The sequence below is a fragment of the Hemicordylus capensis genome, chromosome 1 (assembly GCF_027244095.1).
Source record: "Hemicordylus capensis ecotype Gifberg chromosome 1, rHemCap1.1.pri, whole genome shotgun sequence".
Taxonomy (NCBI): Eukaryota; Metazoa; Chordata; class Lepidosauria; order Squamata; family Cordylidae; genus Hemicordylus; species Hemicordylus capensis.
This window is the reverse complement of record NC_069657.1, coordinates 84,799,286-84,820,476: the sequence shown is the minus strand read 5'-3', so window position 1 is coordinate 84,820,476 and position 21,191 is coordinate 84,799,286. Positions and strand designations below refer to the sequence as shown.

Sequence of the window (21,191 nt, the reverse complement as noted above, 5' to 3'; positions counted from 1 at the left end):
GTTTTACACATTCATTTGCTAGACCTGATGGGTGGGGGTGGGGGCACTTGCTTTATAAGCTGCCATGTTGCTCAATCCATGCAAATGTGGCTCCATATTTTGTAAAAGGTATCATCTGGACCCTTACATCTCTTAGTCTTAAAAACCCATTTTAACCCAGCAACAACTAAAGCAAACCTGCATGTTACTGTCAAGAAGTTGAGGCTGCTAAGCAAAAGTGGAGAAACCAAAGGCCTTTCCCTCCCTCCTTGGCTTGTCAGCTCTGTCTTGACTCTTTAAGCCCCTGCACTTTCCCAGGCCAGTGTTATCTTTAAACTAATATCTGGAAAACAGTTCTGCGCTATCCCCATCTGCCCACAAATCCCTGCAGCCCTCTCCACAGGAGCTATTTATGGCAGCAGTTTGCATGGCAGAGTGGAGAAGCCTCAGAAGTGGCTCACAACTTCATTTTTAATCATTTCATGAGATTATGCAGATACACAGAGCTCCAGAGAAAATCAGTGTGAGATTCTGCCAGGGAAAGGTCCATCTGATAGATCTCACTCAGCCAGTGCTCCAAGGGTTTGCTTGGGAGAGCTTGCCCTCTGCTGGACATTCCTGATATTGTGCCAATTGCGTCAGAGGCTTGGAGTCCTCTGTAAGTGTCTCGGTGGCCGCATTCACATGTAATGCTAAACCGGAGTTAAACGTGGCCAAGGTTGGAACTCCAGTATGTCTGAACTTGTGAAACTGTGGTTACGGGCCAAAAGTGACCTCTGGTTTGCTCTGGCAAAACCCCCAAACCTGAGGTTTTGCTGCTGAAACCATATGTTAGACTCCAGATGCAGCCATAACTGCAGTTTCGTGCCAATTTACAAACCGCAGTCATAGAGGTGGCAGTGCTGACCCTCCCAAGGATGTGGCTGCTCCATGCCTTTGGCACTTCTCCCTGGCTGCCTCTCAGAGAACCAGCCCCCCCTGTCAATAGGCAGCAGGGCCATCCCAGACTTGTCAGCCTGTCAAGCTGCACAGTCACTCTGGGGCATTCCCTCTTCCCTCGCTCCCCCCACCTGGCAAGCTGGAGGGAAAGGGCATGGGATGACGGGATGGGCACTAAGTGCTTTGCTTCCCAAGAAGGAAGTGTCAAGGATGTATATTCACCAGCACAAACACTCCACGTGGCAACATAAGCAGGGCACCCCATCACCGCGCCAGGAGGGGAGCAAAGGGCAGGAGGGAGGGGGGCCTGGGTTGGGTATAAAAGGCAGCCCCAAGCCAGGATTCTTGAGCAGCCATGGTTGGTTTGGGGAAGAGGGGCCCAGACCCTTCCCCTTTGGGATTGCTCATGAGCAATCCCAATCCCAATCCCTTGCTCATGAGCAGAAGCATCTGTGAGGACTAATTGCAAATTCACAAGCTGGTACTCCAGTTGTACTAGGTGGTACTCTCAGTGTGTGCTGAAAACTTATCCCATTATCCCATGGACCACTCTCTCATGGAAGTGGCAGACTAGGGGACTCAATACCGAGCCAGGATGCTCCATGGAGGAAAGCCACAGGGACAAGTGCTACCCTGGTCTTGGTGACTGCTGCCAAGCTGCTGTCAAACCCTGTGCCCTGCCAGCCCACCAGCACCAACCCATGTGCAGATGTGCACCCTTGCCCATGGCCCTCAAGCGCAAGCCCACTGTCCTAGGGCCGCTGGAAACCACAGCTCTCCTCTCCCAAGAATCCCCATGCCGGGAGATCACCACGCTAGGCTGGACCCATGAATACTAAACGGGCTTAAAGGTCCGTGCCCAATCCCTGTGTCTACACCATCCACACAGGCAGGTATGCCCTGACAAATGGCCCCCTCATGGCAGGTATGGCCAGCATGAGTAGGGCATCCCCTCTCCACGTGGGAAGCCTTTTTTTTTTTTTTTTTTTTGGCTGGGTTGAGGTGGGGACTCCTGTCCGGGTTTAAGAGGATGTCACAAGCAGGGATTCTGGATTAGCCAAGTTCTGTTTTTTTCACAGAAGGATTGGGGAAGGGGCCCCCAACTCCTGGATGTTCTCTCCGTAGGCTTACTCATGAGCAGAGCCTGGCAGCTGGATCAGCATTGCACCAGCAAAATAATGTATTTTTCCTTTGTGATAACCATGGTTGGACAGCACCCACTCAAGAGAGTGTCAGGCCATTTGGGCTCAACATAGAGTGAGGTTGCTGTGTGGAGGGAGCCCAGAGATGGCTTTCCTTGTCTTGGGGCACCATGGCCAGGTTTCTGCAAAACCAGGCCCCTCACCTGCCAGCCCAGCCATGTGAAGATGTGCACCCCAATCCACACCCACCTAGGGACGATGCCACCATCCTAGGGCAGTTGAGAACTCCCCTCTCTCCCAGGAATCCCCACAACAGCAGATCTGCATGTGGCACTACACCAGACCAGATTCGGGAACTTTGAACAGGTTTAAAGGTCAGTGCTTGAACCAGGGGCCTCTCCCATCCATACAAATGGGTTTTTTTGGGGGGAGGAGCTCTTGGAAGGATTAAAAAGGCAGCCTCCAGCAAAGATTCCCAAGCTGCCAAGTTCTATTATTTTCACAGAAAGGTTTGGGGAAGCGGGGCACAGCCTCTTCCCCTTTGGGTTCCCCCCCTTCCCAGGCTTCCTCCTAGGAAGTAAGAAGTGGGGTCTCCCAGGGATCTGTACTGGGACTAGCGCATTTTAATTTATTCATAAATGATCCAGAAGTAGGGGTAAGCAGCAAGGTGGCCAAATTTGAAGATGATACCAAACTCTTTTGGGTAATGAAATCCAAAACTGACTGTGAGGAGCTCCAAAAGGTTCTCTCCAAACTGGGGGAGTGGGTGACAAAATGGCAAATGAGGTTCAATGTTGGCAAGTGTAAAGTGATGCACATTGGGACGAAGAACCCCAACTTCAAGTATATGCTGATGGGATCTGAGCTGTCGGTGACTGACCAGGAGAGGGATCTTGGGGTCATGGTGGACAGCTCATTGAAAGTGAACTCAATGTGTGGCAGCTGTTAAAAAGGCCAATTCCATGGTAGGGATCATTAGGAAGGATTGAAAATATAACTGCTAATATTATAATGCCCTTATACAAAACTATGGTGCAGCCACACTTGGAGTGCTGTGTACAATTCTGGTCACCATATCTAAAAAAGGACATTGTAGCACTGGAAAAGGTACAGAAGAGGGCAACCAAGATGATCAGGGGCCTAGAGCACCTTTCTTATGAGGTAAGACTACAAGACCTGGGGCTTTTTAGTTATCGACTGCAGGGAGTCAAGATAGGGTTCTATAAAATCATGCATGGAGTGGAGAAAGTGGATAGAGAGAAATTCTTCTCCCTCTCACATAACACTAGAACTAGGGGTCATCCCATGAAATTGATTGCCAGGAAATTTAGGACCAGCAAACAGAAGTATTTTTTCACACAATGCACAATCAACTTGTGGAATTCTCTGCCACAAGATGTGGTGACAGCCAACAACCTGGATGGCTTTAAGAATTGGATAAATTCATGGAGGAGAAGTCTATCAATGGCTACTAGTTGGAGGGCTATAGGCCACATCCAGCCTCAGAGGCAGGATGCCTCTGATTATATCAGTTGCAGGGGAGTTGCAGGGGCATGCCCTCAACTCCTGCCTATAGGTTCCCAGTGGCATCTGGTGGGCCACTGTGTGAAACAGGATCCTGGACTAGATGGGCCTTGGGCCTGATCCAGCAGGGCTGTTCTTATGTTCATGATCAAGGCCGGTCACTACTGTAGAGTCATGAGTGGTAAGTTGAACTCCTTCTCCAAAGATCTGGCCACCCAACCCAGGGTGCACTGCTCAATCATGCAAATGGAAGGCCATGGGGACACCCTCAGACAACTCATGGGAAGGACCATCAGAGGGGAGACAAAAGAATTGCCTGGACAAATGTGAACTGATGCCAGATGGCAAAACATCCCCTTCTCCCACTGACATCTCCCTCACAAGTGTCAGGCCATGGAGGCTCTAAAGAGATACAGGTTGCTGTGCTGAGGACAGCTGTGGGGAGGGGTACCCCAGAGACCTCTCTCCTTGTCTTAAGAACATAAGAAAGGAATGTCAAAGGAATGTGGGGCCTCCCACAGCAAATCTTAGCAAAACTTGTGTTGACAGATGATGCCATATCGACTGCCCATGAGCAAAGGCAGGCAGAAAATCTCATGAGCCATTTGTCATGCATTCTCCATGCCATCCCTCATGACCAGCATAAACAAGCCCCTGTTATTATAGGTCATGGCATTATACAACCATCCTAGACAACACTTTACAATGCTCCTCTTGGATATTGCAAGAGTTCTCAGGGTTAGAACCTAGAATCTCCATGCCTGTACTGTCTACCATGCCTACTCAGGGCTGGCCTACTCAGGGCTGGAGACCCTCAAAACGGATTTGCATTTTGTTTTTCCATTTGTTTTGTTTCAAACAAAATGCAGATGGCCGAAATGTTTCATCAAAACAGCAGCCGAACAGGTTGTTTTGATGAAGCAAAATTCAAAATGTTTCAAGTGTTTTTGCCATAGGGAACAATGGGAAATCTTGAAACAACCCATTGTTTCCCATGGATAGCTCCTAGAGACACCAAAGTGGATTGGGTGGTAGGGCATGATGGATACTACCTACCACCCAACCCACAAAAGAAATGGGAAATCAGGTGATTTTAAATAAATTGTTAACTTTTCTCCCAAAGCCCCATAAACTCCTATGGGTAGTAGGTGGCACCCATAATGCCCTACCACCCAACCAACTTTGGTATCCCTAGGAGCTACCCATGGGGAACAATGGGATGTTTCAAGTTTTGAGTTTTCCTATTGTTCCCTATGGCTGGAATGCAAGCTGCAATGACAGAGTGCACACACATGTTTTGCATTGCAATTTGCAATACATTTTGCAACCCTGCCTTGAAAAACACTGCAGAAGCACACAGCAAACAGGAATCTGTCCCTCCCAACACAGAACTCACATTTCGAACACAGTCCAAAAGTGAACAAAAAAGAATCACTGACTCAGAATCCACTGCCAGCCACAGTGCCTGCACTGCAGTAACATCATTGGCAGAAGTTCCTCTCCCAAACACAATTACAACTCCTTACTTCCTAGTAGGGGTGTGCACAAATCGATTTTTGCCATTCAATTCAAGCTAGAATCAAATTGCAACAACATGAACTGGCCAGCTGCCTCAACAAATCAGTCTCAAATCACTCACATTGAATGGTTTGAGGCCCATTTTTCTAGGGAGAGCAGGGAAAAACAGGCTTCAAAATGGCAGTTTTTCCGGGGAGAATTTGTCTACCAATTGGGGTCAGCGGGTAGACCTGCTCTCTGCTTCAGACTTGGCACAATAGCCCACATCAGAAGACTGATCTATTCAGGTAGACCATCCCTCTGAGGCAGGCAGACACACCAAGTCTAGAGTGGAGGGCTGGTCTACCTACTGACCCCAATTGGTAAAACAGCTCTGTGCAGAAAAACAGTGTCGTTTTGACTCAAATAGGCCTCAAAATGGTGCCGTTTTTCCAGGGAGAGCTGGTCTACCAATTGGGGTTGGGGGTAGACCAGCCCTCCACTCCAGACTTGGTATTTTTTTTTAATTATTATTATTATTACATTACATTATTATTATTACATTTATATCCCGCTCTTCCTCCAAGTAGCCCAGAGCGGTGTACTACATACTTGAGTTTCTCTTTCACAACAACCCTGTGAAGTAGGTTAGGCTGAGAGAGAAGTGACCAGCTCAGAGTCACCCAGCTAGTTTCATGGCTGAATGGTATGCCAGCCTGCCTTGGAGGACTGGTCTCCCTATGAGCCGTATTGGAAGGGCGGTATATAAACAGCCTTGGGGTTGTCTTTTAACGAAAGGTGGTATATAAATGCAACAATATAAATAAATAAATAAATAAATAAAATGTAGACCAGTCCTTCTAGGTGGGCTGACATGCTAAGTCAGGAGCAGAGGGCTAGTCTACCCACCAACCCTAACTGATAGACCAGCTCTCTCCAGAAAAATGGCACTTGAATCTATTAGGGTCGAATCAGGGGTGATTCTCCTCGACCCCAAATTGGGCCTTTTTTTTTTCTTTCCAAAATTTTTATTAACTTTTAACAATAATAGTAACCATAACAGTCATAATAAACACAGTTACAAGTTGACTTCCCGCGCACCTCTTTTCGTGATACCAACTATAAATTTTACCCTTATTGTAATATTAATTAAAAAAGAAAAACGCCTTCTTTTTTGAGGGTGATTCGATTCAAAGCTGAACCCTTGAATCACCCCGATTCAACCCAAATTGATTAAAGGTTGAATCAAATTGCACATCCCTACTTTCTAGCTTTGCAACAGCTGCCACAGCAGCAAGCATAGCCACAAGCACAATTCGAGCAACTTGAGCCACATTTTAACTGTGTACACCTTGCAATGAAGATTGCAGAGCACACCAGAGCAGTGAGTGAAGCACGTTAGACTAAAGGGCAGACATGGAGCTCATCACAACAATCACTAAGAAATATCAGAGAGAGGGGGAGGGAGGGAGCGAGCGAATGAACGAGAGCTGCCATTGACCATTATTCACCACCACTATCTCACAAACAAAACAAAACAAAACTCAAGGAAGGCAGGCACCCAAGTTCTCCCTTTGTCATTCTGAGATCCAGCAAAACCAGGCAGTTACAGAAGTAACAGCACAGTATATTATACTCTATGCTGAGAAAACCACAAAATCAAACCTTCCTTGATTCCTTCCTTCTCTCCTGATGTATCCTCTTCAAGAGAGGCACACTACAAGGGCTCTCTTTGCCTCCAACTCCTTTCTTTTGTGTTCCTCCTCTCTCCCCGCAGCCAATGGGAGCACAGTTGCCCAGGACAACACTTGATTTGTATAACAAGTCAACCAATAAACTAAGAGATTGCAAGCCATTTGGAAGCCAGTGCCAGAAAACCAATCAGCAAGGAGAAAACAGGCCTCCAAAATGGCACTCAGAATGTTGAAACATTCCGCATCAAAATGAGGTAGTTTTGTTCCAAGCTCAAAACATGCCCTTTATTTAAAAAATGTTTTGTTTTGAGCTTGAAACACTCAAAACAATCTGTTCCGAGTGGAAACGTTTCACCATCAAAATGTTTTGCACATCCTTACTACTCTGGGCTGCAGATTGAATGACTGCCATGTGTGAGCAGGTGGCTCCACCTACTCAGGCAGACAATTGTTTTCTCCTGCCCTGTTACAGCAACAAAAACTTCCAGGTCAGGTCAGGCTCGGGGTTTGCTTAGGCCAGTGGTTCCCAAACCGGGAGCCTCCAAATGTTGCAGAACTTCAGCTCCCATCATCCCCAACCACAATACATTGTAGCTTGGGGCTGATGGGAATTGTAGTTCAGCAACAACTCCCATCAGGAGTTGTTGCTGAACTACATGGTGCTTTCTTGGTAAGCAATAGTTGCCTGTATTAATCCCAAGATAAGAAGGTACCAGGTTTATGTCCATCCTCACCACATAGAAACACAGGAAGCTACCTTATACAGAGTCAGACCCCTGGACCATCCAGCTTAGTACTATTGTCTACACTGAGTGGCAGCAATTTTTCAGGGTTTGGAGCAGGAGTCTTTCTCAGCCCTACCTGGAGATGCTGCCAGGGATTGAACCTGGGAACTTCTGCATGCAAAGGAGATGCTCTAAGACTGGGCTATGGCTTTGTCCCTCAAGCTATATGACAGTAAACCATGGGCCACTGCAGTTGTCCAGAAAAGAAACTCACAGGTTCCATTCCTACTGTTTACATAAATCCACTGCATTTCTTGGCAAGATAAGATCACCAGTGCTGCTGTCCTCATCAAAGCTGAGGGGAGACATGACAGGGGTCTATAAAATCATGCACAGTTTGGAGAAAGTGGATAAAAGAGAAATTTTTCTCCCTCTTGCATAACACTAGAACCAGGGGTCATCCCATGAAACTGATTGCCAAGAAATTTAGGACTGACAAAAGGAAGTACTTTTTCACACAGCGTATAATCAACTTATGGCATTCTCTGCCACAAGATGTGGGGACAGCCAACAGTCTGGATAGGTTTAAGATGGGTTTGGATAAATTCATGGAGGACGGTTCTATCAATGGCTACTAGTCTGAGGGCTATAGGCCACCTCCAGAGGCAAGATGCCTCTAAATACCAGTTGCAGGAGAGCAATGGCAAAAAAGAGGGCATGCCCTCCTCACCTCTTGCCTGTGGGCTTCCCAGAGGCATCTGGTGGGTCACTGTGTGAAGCAGGATGCTGGACTAGATGGGCTTTGGGCCAGATCCAGCAGGGCTGTTCTTGGGTTCTTAAAGCCAATCGAAAAACCTAAAAATGGAAAGTGCTGATATGATGCAAGAAAAGGGGGGATATTCCTTAACCAACAGTCAGAAAGTAAGTAAGTGTGTGTGTGTGTGTGTGTGTGTGTGTGTGTGTTTGTTTGTTTGTAAATATGTGTGTCTTATGATTATATTTCTCACAAGAGATGAGATTGGCTACAGTTCTCTGTCAAGTGTTCACTGGTGGCAACCTGGGTCTACCTGGGTTTGCCACAGTGTAATTCGTGCTATCAGTTTAGATGTGCCTCAAGCCTAACTGCCCCTCCTCATTGCTTCCTGAATGCTGCTTCTTTCATCACTGATCTCCCAGACCCTCAGGAGCAAATGGCATGAAACCACCAAGCACTTAACAGTGGACTCATAGCAGTGCCTTATTAAAATTTCACCAATGGACCTGCTCAGCCAGATCAGTGAAGACTCAGCCTGTATCAGGAGAGTTGCCCCTTTGCTCAGTTCCTCGTCCTGCATGACACTATTGGCCGGTTTGGCTCTATAGGGGCATGGCATTCGGATGGGATGATCTGTGGGGATCCAAATGGTGACCCAAGCGAACAAGCTGCAGTGAGAATGAAGGTTGGCCAAAGGTCCTCCCCCCCCCCCCAGCTAAGGCACTGCTCTGGGCTGAGATTCCTCTACATGACTTAGTTCTGTAAAATATAAGAGCATCATCACTTTGGTTTACATGGGGCTGTCAGCTGGTTAAAGATTTTTTTAATCATCTGCCTTTTCACAGGTTAATTAATCAATTAAACAAACTCATTTGCATATTACTACAACTTCAATATAGCTGTCTTCTGGAGATACTGGAGGATACTGTTGTAAGCCGCCCCAAGCAGTAGTGCTCTGGAGGGGCGGGGTATAAATATTTTAAATAAATAAAATAAATAATAAATAATAAGTGTGAAATAACGAGCAATTATACAAACAAAAGTTACTGCTAATTGTTACAAGAAAAAGCAATCTTTCGTATTTTCTTTTGTATATGTTCTATTGCAGCAACATACTAAAACCAAAATAAGCTAAAAGATGAAATGAAATAGAATAATATAAGTAGCTTATTTTAGCTTGCAGCCCAGCTAATTTACATTTGCCCTCACTGATTAACACTGGCACCCATCAATTAATCAATTTCACCTTTAGTTTATTAATCTACCTATGAAACCAATTAAAGTCTGCCGCTCTGGTTTACAAAGCTCTTACATGATCCAAAAAGGCAAGTTGACAGCCTTTTCAAACACACAGGCAAGCTGAGCTTTCTTATGAAAATGGCTGGCCTCTCAGATCAGACACACACACACAGAGGCAGACTGGTCTCTGGGATAGGCTGTTCACTGCCTAGAAATGGCTGCTATTTCTAGGTCAGCTCCTCAGCCAGGAGCTACCAATTATCTCATCTCCCTCCAGGCAGGTACTGCAGATTTTAATAGGACGATGGAATTTCTGCTCTGCAAACAACTAATACGCCATTTCCACAAGGATCCTCAGACTCAGTTTCATTGTACCGTCCTGGCACAATCCCAGCATGATGGAAAACACAAGTCTGGTAGCCTGGGACTGTTTCTGTCTCTCTTGTCCGTCTCCCCAAGCCACTTAAGGCCTTCAATTGCTGTGAGGATAAATGAAGGCCAAGCTTGGCTCTATGAGCCTGGAAGAAAGCTCTTCAAGCAATACCCCACTTACCAGAGTCCTCTGTGCTCCAGGCAGGAGTGTAGGGAGTTTTGCAGGGGCCAAGGGACAAAGTCTGACTGGTGGCTCCCCCACCCCCGGGGTTTACTTTCACGAGTGTGAAGCACACATGTGCCCCAAGCCACGCCCCTTTATCTGACATCAGGTGCAAGGGGGTGGGGCCAGTGCAGAGACTGGGGCTACCACATGGTTATTCAGCTATTCCACACCAACCACCGACAGGGGAAATGAGGAAATGAAACTATGCTGGGGCTGTAACAGTTCCCTACATTATCCCCGTCCTCCTTATGACATCAGACTCAGGGGAGGAGCCAATGTCAAGGGGGAGAGGAGAGTCCATCCCTCCCCAGCCAGTGTGAAATGTTGACTGGAGAGGAGAGGAGAGGAGCATGCCTTGCGTTCCCAGCTGGTGAGTGCTTTGCTCACCAGCTTGGTGCAGGAGGGAGAAAGGGTGTCCTGGACAAGGGTGAGGGGGACCCTTGGGGCCTGGGGACAATTGTCCCAACTTGCTCAATAGTTGCTATGTCCCTGGCTTCAAGGCAGGCAGCATGCACATGCAGTGAGATTAGATGGGGTAGAATGTATGGATGTGGCAAAGCTGCAGACCACAGGAAAAGGAAGGTCCGAATAAGGACTGCAGAGCCAGCCTCAGGAAACAGTAGCAAATCCTGTCTAACTCTCAGGTTGGTTCAAAGTTCTACCAAAAGGACACTGTGAAACCAACATAGAACTGACCTGAAAACTAGATCAGACAAATGCTGCTCCGGGCTGAAACACTGCATGTTGTTACAATAACTTTTTATTAATTAAATGACAAATTGTAGCAGTTGGGCTGGAGAGATCTGGATTCAAATCTCTGCTCAGCTATAAAGCTGGCCATGGGCAAGCAACTAATGTTAGGACTAAACAGCCCCACATAGTGGTTGTAAGAATCAACTGAGAAAACCCCACATACCAGAGCTTCTTGGGGAAAAGGTGGGATCCAAATGGGATAGGGAGAAAGAATGAGAGGGTGGGAAAACAGAAACTAGAAACAGTAAATAACAGGGAGCCCCTGGTGGTGCAGTGGTAAAATTGCCGCCCTGTAACCAGAAGGTTACAAGTTCGATCCTGACCAAGGGCTCAAGGTTGACTCAGCCTTCCATCCTTCCGAGGTCGGTAAAATGAGTACCCAGAATGTTGGGGGGCAATATGCTAAATCATTGTAAACCGCTTAGAGAGCTCCGGCTATAGAGCGGTATATAAATGTAAGTGCTATTGCTATTGCTATTGCTAAATAGAAAATAGAAATAGTAGTGGGAGGTTTGGAAGAAATGTGGAACCTTAGGAGAGATGTGAAAGCAGGGGGTTTTTTGCCTTGGAAGGCAAACATTCCCTTCATCAGGTAAAAATGGAACAGATATTCTATCTATCTATCTATCTATCTATCTATCTATCTGTCTATCTATCTGTCTATCTGTCTATCTATCTATTTATTACATTTATATACCACCCCATCCAAAGGCACAACAAGTAAAAAACAGAAACAAACACCATTGAAAACAAATAGCATAAAACAATATAAAAACAAAGTTAAAAACAGGTCAGAACCATATAAAACCAATTAAAAACATTTAAGAACAACGTAAAAACCTTGGAAGGCCAGGCCAAACAAATACATTTTTAGGGTTCCCTTGAAGGCCAACAATGAGCCCAAACTACGGATATCTGCCAGGAGTGTATTCCACAGGCGTGAAATGTGTATTTTGAATGAGGACTTGTTAATATATGAGTGAAATCTAACACAGAGACCAACAGCAAGGTGGATAGACTCGATTATGACAGCAATGAATGCACCACTGAGAGACCTTAACGGCCAAGTTGAAGACAGATCATCCTGGAGGGAAACTATCTATGTGGTCGCTAAGAGTTGACATCAACTTGATGATGGCACTTAATCAATCAATCAATCAATCAATCAATCAAAGTTCTTAAGCATGCATATCTGGATTGTGACCTATTATTACTTTTGCAGCATTTAAACGTACTTTCTTATCTTTTATATTCTGGTATGTCAGGCATAGGTAGATGTTACACCCATAAAATCAGGGAAAAGCAGCAATGACACTTGGGATGACTATCAGATGGTGTTATGATTAGTACATCAAGAGAAAGGATACAACATAAGGAATGACATACTTTCCTTAGACTCTTTTCAGAGTTCCATGCAGTCCTTCTATGATTTCTCTGTACAAAGGAATTTCCCTGGGATTGCTGCCTTACAAGCATCTCACAGGACTTGTTCACACACAGATCTCTCATCTCTTGATATTCAACACTTATCACAGTTGAAGATTTGAACTGGTTCCCCTGAAAAGCTTTGTTTTTGATCTGGAACTGGGTGATTAAAAAGCTCTGTTTTTGCTGAAGAATCCACAACGGCTCATTTGCACATGCAGACCATTAATTGTGTCTGCTATCAATGAGTGGCAAATATGTACAATATGTGTGAAAAGGCCCTTAATGTTTTTAATGGGAACCCAGGTAATTATTCCTGGAATAGCACTGATTGCACTCTACTGCAAACCAGAGGCGTAACTAGGGAAAACGGCGCCCGGGGCAAGCACTGAAATGGCGCGCCTCCTGTGCCCCCCCCCCCGTCGCCCCCCCAACATACATCTGATTAAATATCCTACATTACACTTAGGTTTTTCCTCACAACAACCCTGTGAAGTTGCCTTGTATCTCAAACATCAGAATTATGATGCAATGAATGAGGATACATCCCACATTACACTTAGGTTTTTCCCCACAACTAGAGACACGGCAAGCCACTAGAGCAGTGTTTCTCAACCTTTTTGGACTCAAGGACCGCTAAATCATTTGTGCAGAGTGTCAAGGACCGCTACATTCTTTGTGTGCAGTTTCCCGGACCAGCAGTTAGTAAAGGGGTTTCAAGTTTAATTTTATTTTATATATCTAACAGACTTCTATACCTGTCCAAAACTTGCATCTCTGGACAGTTTGCAATTAAAATAATATCATAAAATAAAATTTGTTAAACAATAAACTGTATTTTATTTACATACTATTTACATACTCATCAAAATGCACACAAGAAATTAAGTTAATGTGAACATTGGTCTTGTCTAAAAGGGTTAGGGTTAGGGTTGCAGGGGAGTTGCAGGGTGGGGAGTTTACTGAAAGAGAAGTGGCTCACGAGATGATGAAAGAGAAGACCCCCTCACAATTAACACTCCCTCTGAACAAATATATATTTTTAAGAGTCTGTTATTCAGCTGACATGAGTACTGAACAGGTTCTGATTCTGATTTGCATAATATACAGTTCTTTATTCCTGTATGTATCAGAGAAGATCCATAACTCACAAGTTATTTAAATTTGAGTATGGCCAAGATAGACTCTTGGATAGAATAAATTAGTCATGTTTTAAATAAGAAATAAATTTAAAAATCCTTTGAGGCCACTTTCTTTTGGCAGAAGAAGGGAACAAATGTTTATTTTGCCATATAACCATCTCCTTGACTTGTAGTACGGCTCTAAAATCAATCTTCAAAAGATCTATAACAAAGACTTCACAGATAAGAGCACAGGTGCTCAAGCATAGTCATGGGCATTAGACATGAAATTCACCAAAGTGAGATGTAATAATCTCACAATATTTCTCACAGGCAAAACTATGAGAAAATTTTACCACCATTCTTTGATTAAAATTTACTGAGGCAGTCAAGCTCAGGAGTCAGATGAAATTGCTCTGCAGCACAGATACAGTTTCATGAGCCACCAGTTGGGCATCCTTGTTTTAAATGCTGGTTCTACTGCCTTTTAGCTCTTTGAAACATTAAGTAATGATTATTTTAATGCAGATCCCTGTTTAAATGGAGAGCATTACAAGAGTCCAGTGAAAATTAAGAGTCATGGTGCTGTGTTTCTAAAAATCCAAAAACCATTAGCTCAACGTCTTCCACATACCGAACGCCCGCCCCAATTCCTCCGCTGGGCTGCCAGGCAGCCTTGGGCAAACCGCACTTGCGAGGGAGTCACGCGGGAGGGAGGGAGGGAGGGAGGGAGGGAGTGGAGCGCCTGAGGCCCGATAATGATGCCCCGCCCCCCGATAGGAATTCCGTCACCCCCGAGCTGCTGCTTCTGCCGTGCTACTTACCCAAAGCGGCCCTCCGCCGCCGCGTCCTGCCGCTCCTCTCGTGGGTGCTGGCTCTCGCTCGCTGCGGGGCCAGAGCCATGCTGGGCAGCGGCTTGCGCGGGAGGCGCGGCGTCCTGCTCTTGGTCTCGGGCTGGCTGGGCTTCGAGGCAGCAGCAGCAGCTGCTGCCTCTTGCTCGCCGCCGCCGCCTCCTGCAGGCTTTCTTGCTGCTGCTGCTGCAGCTCCTGGTGCCCTGAGGAGCTTCCAAGCTAGAAGGGTGGGTTCCCGCCTCGGCACAAGCCCGCCCCTGCTCCACCCCTATTGGCCAAGCTTATACCGGCCTCTCCGGGCCCATGAATTTGTGGTCGGGACTGTGGTCGAAGCAAGGCAAGCAGGCTGCAACAGGAAACTAGGCACCTGCTGGGCCGCTGCCACGGCGCCAAGCCATGGGGGGGCGGGCGCGGAAGGGGCCGCTCATGGGGGAGGGGGTGCTGACGCGCTCCCTTGACTGCTGAAATTTTTTTTAAAAAATTTGGATCGGCGGGGGTCATGGCGGCGCCCCCCACGTGACCCACAAAGGTGGCACCCGGGGTACATGCCCCCCCTGCCCCCCTATCGTTACGCCTCTGCTGCAAACTATATTAATGACACAATTGTTCTTTCTTTTTGGACAGAGGTTTTCTCAGAGATGAGTGAAATTATAAAGCAAAGGCTAAGTTTGAGACCATTACTAAATATATTTTCAGAAGTTAACTCTGTTATTTTCAAAGGATTTGCTAGTATTTATAACAGCCGCTAGATTGTCTATTGCTCAACACTGGAAAATAAAACAATGACCCTTGCCTTGATATTTGGCACCAGCACATGGGCATCTAGCTATAGCAGAAAAACTGACCCATATTATTTGTCTTCGACTGGGTCAGGCCAATCCCAATGCTTTTTTAAACCACATTTTATTTTGTTTACAAATCAGGATAACTTTGCCCATTCTCCACCTTCCAATTATATTAGTGTCTGGAAAGATTGTTAAATGTTCTGCAATCTAGTAGAAATTAGAGTTTATATGATTTGCAGAAAGGGTTATATTTGTTATGTGTGGTGCTTGCTGTTCTTTTACAAATGATTGTTTGTTATGTGTTACGTTTATTCAATAAAGTTAAATATATATTTATATTAATGACACAATTAATGTCATTAAGGGTTAGTTCCCCAGGCCACACCAAGAACATAAGGAGAGCAGTGCTGGGCCAGAACAACCATCCGGCATCCTATTTCCCATAGTAGCCAACCAGAGGCCTCCAGGAAGCCCACAAGCAGAGCATGAAAGCAATAGCCCTCTCTCACTGCTGCTTCCCAACTAAGGTATGCTGCTTCTGAACATGGAGGTTTCACATAGCCATAACAACTAGTAACCAAACATAATCAAAACTTATTGTGCCACCTAATGCAAAGGGAAATAAAATCCCATGTTAAAATGCAAGCAGTAAATTTGTTGTGAGCAGAAAGAAAAGATAGACAAGTCAGTGTCATATTCTCCCTCTCCAAGTTTTTTCTTCTGTTCCTTTCTCTGAACTTCTCCTGACTCACACTGTCTTTCTAACACCGCCCCACCCCATGTCATTCACCTCCTGTCTCACATTCCTTTCTCCTGTTTTTTCTTTTCTTTTCCTCCTGTCAGGTACCTCTTGTCATCTTCCTGATGCTAGCAACAAGGGCCCAAGAGATGAGGCAGATCTGACACAATGGTTCTTTGAAAAGGTTCATAGGAATGACAACCATTGGAGCAATAAGCTCTGGTGCCAGCTGGATTTGTTCCCTGCCACTCTTCTGGAGTGCTCAGCAGATGCTCTTGCGTCTCGCAGACACACTTGACCAGCAAATGGGCACAAACTCAATTTCTGTCCTCATGCCTTTCTGTTCCTCTCTGATTTACAGATTGTTTTGCTCTCTCTGTGTCTCTCTCATTATGAGCCTGGCCTGGATGCTCCTGGAAGAGAAGATCCAGATGTTTGCCTGCTCCCCAGCCCCCTTCCACAGTCTTGTGTGAGCACAAGACAAGCAAACCTGCATTGCCAGAGTTAAACGGAATGGGGATGGCTTCACCAAAGTTTTCCGAGGAGATCTTGGGCAGGACTGGAAATGGGACCTGGCCTTGGCTGATGGCTTTGATTCACATGAGCAGAGCTGAGAGCTTTGGCTGTCTGTTCACTTGAGGTGTACACTGTACAGCTGAAAACAATCATGGCTAAGGTGGTGGGCGTGGACTGGTCTTGCCCCTAGGAAACTGGCCCTAAAACAATAAATCAGTGCACACATACATACCATACATACATGCGGGCCAGGTTATTTTGTTGTTGTCGACAACCCCTGTGTGTGTCTTGAAGCCCTAGATTCCAGGGTAGCTTGTTAATTCATACCCTGGTAATAGTAAGATGATGTTGAGACTGCGGTGAAGGTGCAGGGTAAACATATTTTAATTCATTAATTATTTGGTAGCAGAGTACATAATATTGTGTCCTAGATTCTTCGTCAGATTCTAGACTGGTTTGGGCTTGGTAACTTTAGTCAGTCACTAGGGTGGGTCTAGTTTCAAGGGCAGCAATGGTCAAAACCTTTCCCACCCTCTACTCCACAGTCTAAGCAATGTTGTACTTAAAATAAGTGCTCTTATTTTGCTGAGGGTCAATTTAATTTTCTCCTTCACTGTTCCAGACAATAAAAATCTTCACACATTTCCTATCTATTATATTAATTCTCCTGGGTGTACCTTGGAATGTGCATCCCAGAGCCCAGCTGATTGGCTGGGCAGCAGATGTGCCTGATTGGCTGAGGCACACCCAGGAGGATTGGTTGCCTCCGCCGCGGCCCGGCCATGGAGGCCAGAGGTGGCGGGCCTGGCTCGGCCGCGGAGGCAAGGCCCAGGAGGGGGGAAAGAAAGGGGGGCAGAAGTGGCAGTGGGGAGGAGAGGTGGCTGGGCCCAGAAGCAGAGACTGGGGCAGAAGCGTGGGGCGGGGGAGAGGTAACCGCCAGCCCCAAAGAGCGCACAGATGCTCTGTGTGGGGTTGGCTAGTACATATATATTTCTGGAATGTCAGGCTAAGGGTTTTTCCCCTCAACATTTCTGTGTACTATATACCTTTACAAACATCAAATGGAGTGTGCTAGAAAAAGTGGGGAGACACACCTGGTGATGAGGGTCATAAAGTTGCTGGGTTCTGGGATCACGGAAGTACAGTATCAGATTGTTGTTGTTGTTGATGATGGTGATATATTACTTCTCTCCAGACCTTTTTTATTGCATAAGTTAAAACATAAAAAGAGAACTGCAACAAAGAACAAATGGTTTGATGTATATACGTCAGCTTCAGTGTTCTATGTCCCACTGTTTAAAATCCACACTCTTATATCCACAGTATAGCCAGCGTGGTATAGCGGTTAGAGTGCTGGACTAGGACTGGGGAGACCCGAGTTCAACTCCCCATTCAGCCATGAAACTAGCTGGGTGACTCTGGGCCAGTCACTTCTCTTTCAGCCTAACCTGCTTTACAGGGTTGTTGTGAAAGAGAAACTCAAGAATGTAGTACACTGCTCCTTGGAGGAAGAGCAGGATATAATAATAATAATAATAATAATAATAATAATAATAATAATAATAAATAACAACAACAACAACAACTTTCCCCAGTCTAATTAAAAGTTGTGCTGTCGAGTCAGTGTCGATTCCTGGTGACTACAGAGCAATGTGGTTTTCTTGGTAGAATGCAGGAGTGGTTTACCATTGCCTTCTCCCAAGCAGTATGAGATTATGCCTTTCAGCACCTTCCTAATATAACCGCTGCCCGATATAGTTGCGAACCAACAGGCTCCTGCTCTCTAGGCAGGTTGCTTCCCTGCTGCACCATTAGGTGGCTCTGATTAAACACCTGTCCTGGTTAATACGCAACAGAAAGGGGAGGAGAGAGGAGGTTTCATATCCTCCCTCTCCCAAGATTTTTCTCTCTCAGTGTCAGTGATAAATAGGCATAGCTATGAGTCATCCATCTTCCTCTCCTCTATCCTCCCCTTTCTGTTAGATTAGATTGTGGAAAGTTGTGGATATAAGAGTGTGGGTTTTAAACAGTGGGACATAGGACACTGAAGCTGACGTATATATGTTGAAGCGTCCGTTGCAGTTCCCTTTTTATGCTTTAACTTACTCAACAGAAAGGGTCTGGAGAGAAGTATTGTAGCAGATCCATCATGCGTATTGCGTCGCCATTACATCAACTAATTTGGATGATGATATTATATTATTTTATTTTTTATTGTTATTAGCATCAGCAGTAGAAGTATCTACTGTATTTACCCATACAGAAGATGACTCTGAATTTAGGATGACCTCCTTGAAAAACAGAGGTTAAATACAGGTTATACCTGCATTTACGCAAAGGAAAGAGGACTTTGAATTTAAGATGACCCCCAATTTCTAACGTTAAAAAAAAGCCTAGGGGAAAAAACGAGCCTTGGATTCAGGTAAATACAGTAGAATATCTACATACTACTTTTCAGCACAAGAAGCTCCTAAAGCAATTTGCACAGCAAAAGAAGTGCAAAGTGCAGGGTGGGGGTGGGGACCCTATCCATAAAGGGCTCACAATCTTTAAAACAGACACAAGGAAACAGCAACAGCCCCTAGAATGGATGTGATGCTGAGCTGAATAGCGACAGATGCTGTTCCACTGCTAAATATAATGGAACTATAACTTCTAAGGTGCCTCTTTACAGTAGTAGGGGCAATATCTTATAAAAGAAATTGGTGAATGGGCACATGAATGCCAGGGTGCAAATTCACTATACAATGCACATGCGCACACACACACACACACACACACACACACACACACAAAAGAAAAAGAAGAAAGAAAGAAAATTCTCCTGGTTTTGAAGAAGGAAGGGCAGAACAATACACAAAGACAACTTTGTCCAGACTAATCAGAGGAGGACTTGTATCTCTTTCGTGGGATGCAAGCCTCTCTGTGAAAAAAATGTAGAAGCCAACCATTAAAAAGTGACAGAGCACTGAGTACACTGCAAACGCTGCCACCTTCTCACGTAAGCAGAATCTAAGAAAAACTGCCTGGATGTACCTGCAGAAGCATCTATATGAAAGTGTGTATTCCGGATTTTGGAGTAGGAAGGGGAATTGTGTAAGAGGCTCACAATGCCTTAGAACACATTACATGTGCGGAGCAACTGGGAAAGTGTGAAGACAGTTGGAGGAGAAACAAGAGCTGGGGGCACATCAGTCCTCCTCCCTGAGCACCGGAAACCTTACATCATTCTGTTGTCAGTTTTGAGCCTTTACAAGAAACTGCTACATGATTTCTCAATAACTAGGAGGACTGGTAACCTGAGCCCAACGCAGAAATAGGAACTGTCTTGTACCCGGTCGGACCAATAATCCATCTAGCCCAGTATTAGGAACATAGGAAACTGCCATATACTGAGTCACACCATTGGTCCATCTAGCTCAGTATTGCCTGCTCAGGCTGGCAGCGGTTTCTCCGAGGTTGAGGCAGGAGTCTCTCTCAGCCCTATCTTGGAGATGCCAGGGAAGGAACTTGGAACCTTCTGCTTGCAAGCATGTAGATGCTCTTCCCAGAGCGGCCCCATCCCCTAAGGGGAACAGCTTACAGTGCTCACACGTTTCCCATTCAAATGCAAACCAGGGCAGACTCTGCTTAGCAAAGAGGGCAATTCATGCTTGCGACCACAAGACCACCTTTCCTTGCTGACTCGCAATGGCTCTCCAGGCTCTTGGGCAGGAGGTCTTTCCCAATCCTACCTGCATAGCCCAGGGCTTGAACGTAGGACCTCCTACACACAAAGCACGTGTGATCTACCACTAAGCTACAACCCTTCCTCTAAGCCTGTGTGTACAGCCAGTGCCACATATAGTACATCAATTGATTAAGTATTAATGTTGGCTTCAGTATGCAGATGGACAGGAGGTCCTGCAATGAGTTGAAGAAGACACTGTGCTCTGGATCCATTCTGCTGTCTGCACTGGATTCCTTCAATGCTCACGCATAGCAGGATCCTCTGCAGATCTTTGCTTGTGGATCAACTATTCCCCATGCCTAAGAGGATACTATGGGGATTGGGCATGAGGAGAATTAATCTGCACATGGAGCATCCTCACTGCCTGCCGATGAGGACCACTGGAACAGGACGCTGAAGCTTTGAAAGCGTGAAATCAGACATGTTTGACATGCTCCAAAACCAGCACTAGAGCACCCAGATTCCATGCCTTGTGCTGCGAAAGACGTTTATGCAGATTTTTCTGGGATACACTAAAGGGAATGACAAAGAATGGCCACTGAAGTGCATTGGTTCCTTCCAAATAACCATAGGAATGCTTTACATTTCCAAATGGCCATTGGCATGTATTACACCCAGTGTGACTGGTTGCCAAGTTCCTCTTGTTTATGTTCTATCCAGAGCCCCTCAGCAATTTTTGGCTGAAAGAGCAGCTTTGCTGAAGTGGGAGATAACTTCCTGGGGGAGGAGGGCAAATGAACCTCCTTTTCAGGCTTGACAAAATAGGGCTTAAACACGTTCTCTGAATAGGCAAGGCAAGTGCAGCGACTGTGAAAACAAGTGGAGTGGAAGCATCTGTGCCATAAGAATAATCACTGGGGTGAGGGGGAGAAAGAGGACATACACAAAGTCTGTAGGAGGAACATGCAGATACGAGAACAACATGAATTAGATAAACCAATTAATTTTCCTAAGCCATATGAATGTAATCTCCTCCCAGTGGACTTCGGCTTCTGATCTGTGCTTATTAAATCAGGACCTTTGGAGGAAGAACAGAGCTTGAAACAAGCTGGGCTGGTGGGCTGTCTCCTTTCCAGACAGCAAAGCGGGGTGATGATGTGATTATTTATTTCCCTTTCAGATGCATTAAGAACAGATTCTCCGGGACTCATCAACAGATGGCATCCAGCACTGAAACCTG

General features: G+C 45.7%; 1 protein-coding gene across 2 annotated transcripts in view; it reads right to left on the bottom strand.

Moving 5' to 3' along the window:
* Positions 1–21,191, bottom strand: part of CHRM4 (cholinergic receptor muscarinic 4) — an 86,143-nt gene that overhangs the window by 3,982 nt on the left and 60,970 nt on the right. The window contains exon 1 of one of the 2 annotated variants that reach the window (XM_053274310.1): positions 14,215–14,339. The exons of the other annotated variant lie outside the window; for it this stretch is intronic. Within the exon in view, the coding sequence (XP_053130285.1) occupies positions 14,215–14,293 (79 nt within the window). The 5' untranslated portion in view covers positions 14,294–14,339. Of the gene's footprint in view, positions 1–14,214; positions 14,340–21,191 lie in introns of those variants that run through there. 2 annotated transcript variants of the gene reach the window in all.